We start from the raw sequence: 10,601 nt of genomic DNA on the forward strand, positions 1-10,601 counted from the left end.
GAATGGCCTTAGATTATCTCCTTGCCTCTAGCTGGGGTGTCTGTGCTCTGGTCAACACAAGGAATACGCACTGAGATTATCTTACAGAAGGCTACCTGGATGCAGGACATCCATGAGCGGTTCTCCCACCTCCTGAGAGTTCTCCAGAAAAGTCTTTTTGGCAAGCACACCTTGGGCACTGGAACAGTTTTACTGCAGCAGCGTCTGAATGCTTGGCAATTTAGTGTGAGAAAGGGCTTCGGTGTCTGGTACCTTTAACTGCCAGGTGATCTTCAGGATCTTCATAAGACAATTCACATGGAAAAGATTCAGTTTTTGGTGTGACTGACATCGTAAGCAGAAGCAAGGAAAAACATAACTGAGACTAAAAAATGGAGAATGAGAGGGTAATGGTGATGAAAGTTATGTAAGTTACACTTATCCAGCTTGCCCACAGAAAAGAGAAATAAACATTTCAGAAATGGGTCTGAGGGTCCCTATTTATATATTTAGATATATGGGATTTATATGATGGTTATTGTGGAGGTCAAGTAAAAATTTTGTTATGAAGGAAAGTTAAAGGGGGCAGGGTATATGTCAAGCAATGAATAATATAAATACAAAAGGTATTACTAAAACTTTAATTTGTTAAAAGTTCAATGGAGAGGCACATGAGAGGAAACCAGAGGGTACAGCATATCATCAAAGAAGAATGGAATAGAAGTGATAGAAGGAAAGTCACCAGGGAGAACATCAGCAGAATGAGGGGGGCATCACACGGGGAAAGCTAAGGATTTCTGGGCAGACACCATGAGGGACTTGGTCTTCATTTCATGTCAAGAAACCCAGAAGCATGCTGGGTAATCAGCTCTGCAGGAATTATGGAAGGAAACGGACAAAAGGCACCAGGTGAGCGTGGACGGCAATCTTCACCTCTGGAGGCATTTCTCACTTTGACAGATGCTACAAATCCCAAGTGCTGAAGCTTCCTCCCTCTGCTCCCCCACTTTGTCTCTGTGTCACCAAGTCCCAGATGATTCTCAGCTTCCTAACTATGGGGGGAAGGCTCAAGGGACAAAAATAATAAAACCTTGATACAGAAAGAGAGGAGGGTAAAGGGGGTCTCTGAGGCTGTTGGGGAAATTCCCCAGAGAGTTCAGAAGAGCTGAAGGTGCAGAGAAGGAGCTATTCTGGGGAAGGGGTCAAGGGGCCTAACTTCCTGGAACTCTGGGCACAAGCAGGGGCCCCCAAAAATGTGAGAGGGAGGCTGAGAGGGGAGGCAACAGCTCCAGGGGACACAGCCTCGGGGATCAGCTCAGGAGCCCTGCAGAGGATAGAGAACAGTCACATTAGAGTCCCCATGTGGGTCTGAGTCACCAGCAGAACCACTTCTTCCCACCAAGGGCCCCCAGTCTCTTCTTAGCTTCATGCCCCTGGGCACAGACTGTAGCTATGAGAAGCTGGCAGAAGGATCTTACCTGCTGGTTGTGAACCCCGATTGCCTGGGAAAGGAAGGAAGACAAAGAAATAAATGTAAATCTTAGAGTCACACAAGCAAAGGGAAATGAGCACTATAGGACAGGAGGCTCTTGACACTGCTCATCCCAAGACACCTCAGAGAAAGTGTATGAGTAGGGGGTGGCGGGGAGAGCGAAAGGCTGGAACCTGAGACCCCTCCCAAGTCCGTCTCTACTGGTGAATACAGGATTCCCTAAGACCCCCAAGTCCTGGGATCTGGCCCCTTCACCCGTTTCTACAAGGTCCTGGGGAAGAGCACCTGGAGCCAGAGCCAGAGCCGGACCACCCCTCCCCCCTGATCTGGGGCAGATTTCTGGCACAATTCAGGATCCTCTCTGCCCTGCAGGAGACCATGGAGGGCAGGGGGCTCAGGGCTTCCCCCAGAGTCTCTCACCTTTCTGGCTCCTCTTGTGGACAATGAGGCCGACCCCAAAGAAGATCAGCCCCAGCACGAGGCCCCCGACTCCGCTCAGCATCTTACTCTGGGCAGACTCAGACTGGGCTTCTGGGGAGAGGAGACACCAAGGGTCAAACCTCCCCCCATGTGGGGAGCAGAGGGGTCTAAGGGGGGGCCAGAGAAGCTAAATCCTGTCTAAGGAAGGCAGGGACAGAGGCGCAAAGGGCCTTTGGGACTCAGAAAGTGAAAGCTTCTCAGGAGACACTGACATCCATCCTTCTCCCCTACCCCAGAGGAAAGGGGTCTCTGGAATGATCACAGGGTCCCAGAGGGAGACAAGTTCCAGGGCTGGGGGCGGGGGTAGCCTGACAAGGTCCTAGGTGTCTATAGCTCTCAGTTCTGCACTGCCATTGGGGGCTGTGCTGGGGAAAGGGGAGGCAGCACCACATGGGGCTTGTATTAGCCCAGGGAAGAACAAAGGGGGCACAGGACACACACTGAGGGGGTCCCAGAGCTAGCTCCACGTCCTGAGCAACGTGAGCACTGGAGGGTGAGGGAGCTCTGTCTCACTCCAGTCCAAGAGGACGGGTTCCTGAAGGCTGGCGTGCTCCACGTGGCAGGTGTAGACATCTCCGTGCCGGGGGGTCATCTCCAGCATCACCAGGATCTGGTAGGTCCAGTCTCCATTGCCCATCAGGCCCGTGGACACCACCCCTGCCGTCTCCTCCCGCCCATTCAGGAACCACCGGACCTCGATGTCCCCGGGATAGAAACCGCTGACGGAGCAGACAAGCAGGTTGTGGTGTCCCAGGGGAGCCATCTTGGATGGATACACAGTCACCTCGGGCTGGACTGGAGGGAAGAAGGAAGCCCTTGAGGGAGGAGCCAGAGCAGGGATTCCCGGCCGGGCCCCCACCTCTGCTCCCTCAGCAGGCTCAGTCTCCCCTCCCCCAGGGGCCAGAAACGGCTACTGATCCATGGAGAAATTCTGCATGGGGAGCCCTGGGGGACTCTGGGCCCAGGAGAAACCTGAGCATCCTGGCCCAGGGCCCGGGAGCAGCGGGAGCATGTCTGGTCCCTGGGGGGAGAAATGCCAGTGAGAGGCAGAAGCTGTGTCAGAGGAGGGCTTGTGGGGGAACCAAGGGGGGCAGGGCAGGGGGAGCCCCTGAGAGCTCAGCGTCGGGGGCACAAAAGGAGCCCTTCTGTGTCCGCTGAGAAAAGCTCCCTGACCCTGGGCCTCGGGGGAAGCGTCTCCCGGCGGCCCCGCCGAGGTTGGTGCGTCCCCTTTCAGGCCTGTCCGTCCCCCTGGGGCCCATCCGGGGTTTTCTCACAGACGCTGGAGGTTGGGCCTCCTTCTCTGGATCATCTCAGGGAGGAGGGAACTGATGCAGGGGAGGGGAAGTGACTTGTCCAGGGTCACCCGGGGAGGGGCCGGGTCTGGACTAGGAAGGTGTCTCCCTGACCCAGGCCCGGCCCCTCTCGGGCGCTTTGTGCCCATTGGGAGGAAGGAGGTCGGAGGGCCCCAAGAGGGTTCTAGCGGCCCCTCTCCCTGCCTCTGTCCCTGCCCCCGGTCCCCCCCCCCCAGTCATTCTCCCCGTTCTCCTCCCTCCGTCCCGCCCCTTCCCCCACCCTTCCTCCTTCCCCTTCCTCCTCCTGCGTCCCTGCTCCCCCCTTCTCTCCCTGCTCCTGGGTCCCTGGCTCCGCGCCTGCTCCAGACGCCCTTTCTCTCCTCCTGCTGCCCCCTCCCCGGGCCCCCTCCCCTCCCCGGGCGCACTCACCGCGCCTGCGCACTAAGAAGGGCTCAATCACCCCGTAGTTGTGCCTGCACACAGTGTCCACCTCGGCCCGTTTCCGCTCCAGGATCTCCTTCTGGCTGTTCAAATGCTCAGCACTGCGCCGCCCCAGCTCCGTCACCGCCACAAACTTCCCCACGTCGCTGTCGAAGCGCATAAACTCCTGCCGGTTGTAGATGGTTCTCACCACAAGCCGCACGTGCTCCGTCCCGTTCTCGAAGTAACACTCGCCCTTAAACTGCTCCGTGAAGTGCTCTGCGGGGACCCCGGGCGCGTCAGCCGTGCCGGACTCCGCCCCTTGCCCATCCCCCCTCCTCTAACCCGAGGCCCAGAGACCGCCAGCACCTTTCCCGAGGTCACGCAGCAAAGTGGGGATGAAGGGAGGACCAGAGCCCGGACGCTCCCGGGGAGTTTCCCAGCAACCACCCGAGGCCTCGCTGATCCCCCCCCCCGCAAATCCCCCCTCCCGCTGCCGGAGTCCCGGGGCTCCCTGCCCGCTCTCCCCCAGAATCTCACCCCTTTTAGCCCCGAGGCTGAACTAAAGCACCCCCAGGGCCAGGAGGTCTCAGGGTTTTTGCTTCATCTCCCCTAAAAGCTAGGAGAAGAAATCTATAAGTACATCACTCCCAAGGCCGGGTGGCCATACAATTCTTGGTACATTTCCCCTGAGGAGCTGCACCCCGTCAGAAAGAGCCAGCCTGGGCATCTCACAGAGAGCAGCAAGAAGGGGATTATCATATAACATGGGGTGGGAGCCAGATTGTGAAGGAAGAAACAGGAAATTCTAATTGATCACAGAGGCAATAGGGAGGCACTGCAGTCTATGAAGAGAGGAGTGACTTAGATTTGCTCTTAAGGAAAACACATTTTTTACTTCTGGAATGAAAAGACAGGAGGCAGGCAGAGTGATTCGGAGGCCATTATCATAATCTGGGTGAGAGGATATGTGAGTCTGCTTTTATGGTGGCCATCTGAGCAGAAAGGATTGTATGTAGGAGGAAACTGTGGGAAATGAGTGACCCTCACTGACTCCACCTTGTAACTCATTTCTTTCTATTCCGTTATGGATAGAGTCTAATTTCGATCTTGTGAGAAAATTGTATCCCATTGTGGGAAATAGCAGAAAGGAAACCTTATTTCATTGTTTGCACAATGGCTGAAAGGATGCCCCCCTCTCCCTTCTGCTTAGAGACCCTTAACTAAGGCCCTGGGTTCTGATGATCAGAAGCAGAACAGATCCAGAGACTGAGACAGAGAGTTTTCTCACAATTGCACATCCATACATGTATATGTAGATATATATTAATCATATATGACTTATCTGAAAACTGGCCCCATCCTGATCAATCAGGTATTGTTTCCAGGTTCCTTTGATTGTTGACAGACACTTGGAGGGAAGGGAGCCTCTGGTTCTGATTTCAGGGAACTGCACCTGTTTGCTCTCCCCTTACAACTTGGAAAGTCCCTAATCTTTCCTCCAATTAGAATTCAAGTTGCCTAATGTTGTATTGTTTCTTTTTTAATGAATTAAAATTCATGGGTCTTGTTTGTTTAACAATTTTTAATATAAGGGAGTCCAGCCCTAAGCTGAGGAGATCTGGTTCTGGTTTATTGAGTCCCTGGCAGATATCGCTTAATAAATCCATATGCTCAGAAACTCAAACATTTGTTTCCTCGGTCATTTTGATGTGGGGAACTCTGAAACTCTCTCTCTCTCTCTGACTTTGAGGGGAATGCTTGAGAAACACCTTGAGCCCTCAGAGAAATTCTCCCCTGAGAAAGACTCGCCTTAAGGAATCAAGAGAAGTGGTTTCATTCTGTTATCTGGGTGGGACTGAGTCCAGGACCACTCCTACTTAGCCTGACATTCTCTTCTCAGTGTCAGCCCCTTTTTATCTTTCTCACTCATTTCCCTAATAGGATTATACCCCTCTTTACCTCTGTCTGGATTTCTCTTCTAGGAACTTTCTCCCCTCTCCCCTCTCCCTTCTCCCCTCTCTCCTCTCCCCTCTTCCCTCTCCTCTCTCCTTTCTCCCCTCTCTCCTCTCCCCTCTTCCCTCTCCCCTCTCTTTTCTCCTCTCTCCCCTCTCTCTCACTCGACTCCTCTGCTAGACCTTTACTTCTCTGTCTGGACCTTGCCACTAAGGAAGTCAGTCTCCTAGCAAAAGCTGACTTCCCAGTGCCAATAAACTTATTTTTGCCAATCTAACTTTTAGGGTTCATAAATTCTTTTACCAAGTTCCTGCACCGACCAGAAGGGGTTCCCACAACTCTCTGCCCTGCACCAAACCTCATCAATTTCATCTTTTGTTTGCCACATGTAAGGGATGCTATGGCAGGGACACTGTGAGGGGAAGCAGAGTAAGGAATTGAAGAGAAAACCAAAATCATGAACCATGAGTCTAGAAGAATTGTATTATGCTCTTTAGGAATAGGAAAGTTTGACAGCATTTTCCCTCTTTCTTGTTGTTTGCTTGCATTTTGTTATCTTTCTCATTTTTTCCTTTTTCGTGTGATTTTTTTGTGCAGCAAGATAATACAAATAAATATATAATCATATATTGGATTCAACATATATTTTAACATGTTTAACATATATTGGATTATCTGCCATCTAGAGGAGGGGGTAGGGAGGAAGAGGGCAAAATTTGGAACCCAAGGTTTTGCAAGGGTCAATACTGAAAAATTATCCATGTTTTGAAATTCTTTAATAAAATAAACAAATAAATAAAAGGAAGAGGAAAGTTTGGGGAAAGTATGCATTTGGGGGGGAAACAGTGAGTTCCGTTTTAAATATGTGTTTAAAGAAGCTTAGAGACATCCAGATTGAAACAACCAGGAAACAGCAGGTGATGCTGGACAGAGACTTAGGCAGGAAACAGAGATCTAGAGTCATTGAGCAGAGATGGGAATTAAATCTGTGGGTGCTGATGGAGTCACAGAGAGGAGACAAAAGTGTCTTAGAACACATCCCCATTTGGGGAATAAGATGTGGATGAGAAACCTGAGGAAGGGACTGAGAAAGACCGAACAGACAGAGAACCAGGAGAGAGCAGAGCCCCAAAAATCCCCAGGAGCTAAAGGTGGCTGACAGTATCAAAATCAGTGAAAAGTTCAGGGAGGAAGAAGCCTGAGAAAAGATTATCTGCTTTGGCCATTAAGAGAGAGCTCTGGGGTCACTTAGGAGAGAGCAGTGAGGTGGGAAGCCAGACTGAGGAGTGAGGGAGAGAAGGAGGGCAGTGAGTGCAGACCCTTGGTGTGGATGTCTGGCTGAGGAAGGAAGGAGAAGAAGGTGGGATAAACATCTGCAGGAGAATCCCATCTAGCTCAGGTCTGGTGAGGTCCTTGTACAGAGCAAAGAACCTCCTCACACTTGATTTTCCTTGTAGAGATGTTTCAGATGCCCCTTTCTTGAACATTCAAATTCTCACTAATGAAGGCTCACTAAAACCAGTCACTCAGACTGCATTCTGGCTTTTGCCTCTTTTTGTATCCCCAGTACTCAGCACATAGTAGGTGCTTCATAAATGTTGGTTGATTGACTGAATGACAGTATGAATTGAAGCAGAATGAAATGACTGGAACCAGGAGGACAATGTAAGCAACAATAATATGGTGAAGAGAAACATCTTTGAAAGACTCAGGAGCTCTGCCTAATAACCAACCATGATTCCAGAGCACTAGTGAAGAAACATGCTCCCCCATGTAGAAGAGACAAATGGATCTTCCTCCAGCGCTGATCTGACCAAGGCACTCCCCTGCTCAGTAACTCCAGGGCTCCCTATTCCCTCCAGAATCAAGTGGGAATCAAATGCACCCCCTCCCGCCCCCAGCTGGGATCCAGCTTCCCCGCTGTGCCTCCGACCAGACCCTCCATCTCTCAGCTCCGGCCTTTCTCCTGGTTGTCCCCCACGTCTGGGACGCGCTCCCTCCTGATCCCTGACTCACGGCTTCCCTGGCTCCCTCAGGTCCCAGCTGAGACCCTGCCTTCTCCCCCAGAGCTTCTCCCACTCTCTCAGTCCCCGGCCCGTTTTCCCGACAGGAAGTTCCCGGTGACCGGGAAATACGGGGGGCGTACAGCAGGTGTACAAGTCCCACACTGACTGAGGATAAATCCCTGTTTCACACCCTCCGCAGTCAGTCCCGCCCCCAGACACGGGAACAAGACCTCCGGAAGCCTCCCACAACCCCCCTAATTTAGGGCCTTCCCTCTGCCGTTATTTCCGCCTTATTCTGAAAGTAACTCATTGGTGCGTGTCTGTTCTCACACTGTCTCCCCAGGGACTTTTCTCTCTCTCTGAGTCCCCAAAGGGAACAAAGATAAAACGGTAAAAGCTTAACCAAAGAGTGCACCTTCTGGCTGGGAGGCTACTTCAATAAGGTGCTGTGTGGCTGATTGTTTACCCGGGCAGCACCTGGTCATTACCCACATGGCCGACACCAGGGGGCTCTCGACTTGTCACCCGGGATAAGCTGCCATCACTGTCCTTGGCTTCCCCTGCTCAGGCCCTGACAGATGGTCTCTGGAAGGCCCCTTCTGTCTCCCCCGCCCTGGACACTGGCTGTGACTCCGACATCCTCTCCCCCGAGGGCAGGGCAGGAGACAAAGCTCATGGGGGACTCAGGTTCCTGGAGGAAGTTCTGGGGCAGGTCAGGACCCGGAGAGGCTGAGATTGGCCCTGCCAGGTGCCAGGCCGGGCAGCAGGGACCTAACAGGGGCAGGGCTAGGGGCTCTTATCTGCTCCCCTGCAGTACTTACATTACCTGGAGGAGGCTTGTGTCCCACCCCCGAGGCTCCCTCCCTGCCCAGGATCCCCCCCTGCTGTGCCATGGCAGAGGACCCTGGATCCAGACCAGGCCTGCAGGGAGAGCAGCAGCAGCAGCAGCCCAGAGAAAGGATAGGACCTGATCCAGGGGAGGAGGAGGGGGGGACATTAGGCTTACACCTCTTTTTTTCAAAGCATTATGGAGGGATCATGGAGACAGGAGACAAGCCAGCCTGGCTCAGTCCCCTTGGTCTCTCTGCTCAGCCCTTTAACCCTCCTCACACTAATAGATGGAAAGACCTTCCTCTTACTCCTCCATGATGTTATTCATGAAAACCAGGAGGGATCCCAACTACTCCAGCTTCCCCTGTGGCCCTGGAATTATACCTGGGAAATTAATCCAGGAAAGTCTGCCCTTCCTCCCCAATAAGAGCCAAATTGAAACCTTTCTGGCACCTCAGGCAGACTCCATGAAGGAATACAGCAGGATAGGAAAACTGAGATAGGAGTAGCAGACCTTGGCAGTTCTGACCATGTCACTCCCTAATCAAAAATCTCCAGTGACTCCCTCTCACCTCCTGGATCAAATACAAAATCTCTGTTTGACCTTCAAGGCCCTTCCCAACCTGCCCCTTCCTACTTTTTCATCTTTCTTAAACTCCACATTCCCAGCCCCACCCCCACCTCCACCCCCAAGTCTGCTCTCCAAGTCTCTGACCTTCTAGCTCTTCCTCCCTTACATTTCTCCTCTCTCTACTCTGGGCCCTCTCTGGCTCTCCGCTGCTCAGAACTCTCTTCCTCCCCACCTCTGCCTCTAACTCTCCAGGGGAGCTTCAAGTATCAGCTCAGATCCCACCTTCTGCTCCTCTTCTGATCTCCTTTGATGTTGGGACCTTCCCTCTGGTGACGATGTCCCATTTGTCCTGTAGAGATCTTATTTCTAGAGTCGTTTGCATGTTGTCTTCCCTATTAGACTGAACTCTTTGAGAGCAGGGATTGAATTTGGCCTTTCTTTCTGTCCTTAGCTGTAGCCCAGTCCCTGACAGATAGTAGTGTCTGACAATATTACTGATAAACTGATTAGAGCTCTCAGCTCTTGGAGGGAGCTGCATTAAGTCCCAGAACTTTGAGGAAAAAGGAGAAAGGAAGCAAGGGTCAAAGGAGCCTGAAAACCAGCTTCCCCTACTGTCCATCTACCTGAGGACCATCCTGTCCCAAGTGCTTCCTTTAGTCTGGGCCTAGAGAGAAGGATGCTCCCTTGGGCCCCACCTGAGGAGCTGCTGCTCTGTACTTACCTGGGCTATGTCTGCCTGCAGCCACCTGGGAATTCAGCACCAGCAGGGTCACAGCCAGAACTTCTATCCAGACTTCCTTGGGGAGCAAGACACACACCATCCTGGAGACAAAATGAGGCTCAGGGACTCAGAGAGATGTAACAGTCAGGGTGACCCTCTCTGCACGGGAACTACCCCCCACATCTCCCAGACTAAGAATTTACAGACTCTCTTGTCTGCCCCAGGGTTGGATCAAAGGTGAGAGAACCAATTAGCATTAAGAATGACCTGCATCATCAGTTCCCAGGCAGAGGTTCCTTTTTCAGGGTATGTTCTAATATCTAAATGTTTTTCCATTAATGAAAAAAAAAAAAGTTACAGAAATCAAAGACTATCAGGGAAGGGAAGTATCCCAGAGAAAATGTCTTGCCTGGAGATTTTAAAAACACATTATAAAATGTATAGTTTGTGAGCATTCTGAAAAGGAATGTGTGAGTCCCTAAAGGCCTCATCAAAAAAAGGTCATGCTAGAGAAAACTTTTTTGACACTATAACAAAACTGATAGATCAGGAAAATGTTCTAAATGTATTAACCAAAAAGAATCTGACAAAGCCAATGCTACCCTTGGGGAAATGTTAGACAGATATGGACTTGAAGATAATGTTATTAGCTGGATTTGGAAAAGATTGAATGGCTGGGTCCCAAAGATCAGTCCTTAATGGGTAAACATCAGTTTAGGGGAAGTTTCCTAGTAGAGTATGGCAGGAATCTCTCCTTGTCCTGTTCTATTCAACATTTTTATCAGCGCCTTGGATGAAGACACAGAAGGCATACATAGTGAATTTTCAGATATCTTGAAACTGAGAGACAGAG

The 10,601-nt window shown here is 51.4% G+C and overlaps 1 protein-coding gene across 1 annotated transcript; it reads right to left on the minus strand.

Moving 5' to 3' along the window:
* Positions 1-601: 601 nt before the first annotated feature.
* On the minus strand, positions 602-9,978 carry LOC100922474 (DLA class II histocompatibility antigen, DR-1 beta chain). Its single transcript, XM_031964854.1, has 6 exons — positions 9,749-9,978; positions 3,673-3,942; positions 2,465-2,746; positions 1,892-2,002; positions 1,458-1,481; positions 602-1,303 (listed from the first exon to the last, which is right to left on the minus strand). Exons 1-6 carry the CDS (start codon positions 9,846-9,848, stop codon positions 1,290-1,292), a joined length of 801 nt encoding a protein of 266 aa, XP_031820714.1. The 5' UTR covers positions 9,849-9,978; the 3' UTR covers positions 602-1,289.
* Between the last annotated feature and the right edge of the window lie 623 nt (positions 9,979-10,601).

The sequence above is a fragment of the Sarcophilus harrisii genome, chromosome 4, assembly GCF_902635505.1.
Source record: "Sarcophilus harrisii chromosome 4, mSarHar1.11, whole genome shotgun sequence".
In the NCBI taxonomy this organism is placed as follows: domain Eukaryota; kingdom Metazoa; phylum Chordata; class Mammalia; order Dasyuromorphia; family Dasyuridae; genus Sarcophilus; species Sarcophilus harrisii.

Coding starts and splice junctions, on each gene's coding strand:
- LOC100922474 (XM_031964854.1), bottom strand. CDS start 9,848: ATGGTGTGTGTCTTGCTCCCCAAGGAAGTCTGGATAGAAGTTCTGGCT. Junction 2,747..3,672: donor CTTCTTAGTGCGCAGGCGCG/GTGAGTGCGCCC, acceptor TCTTCCCTCCAG/TCCAGCCCGAGGTGACTGTG. Junction 1,482..1,891: donor CCACAAGAGGAGCCAGAAAG/GTGAGAGACTCT, acceptor TTCCTTTCCCAG/GCAATCGGGGTTCACAACCA.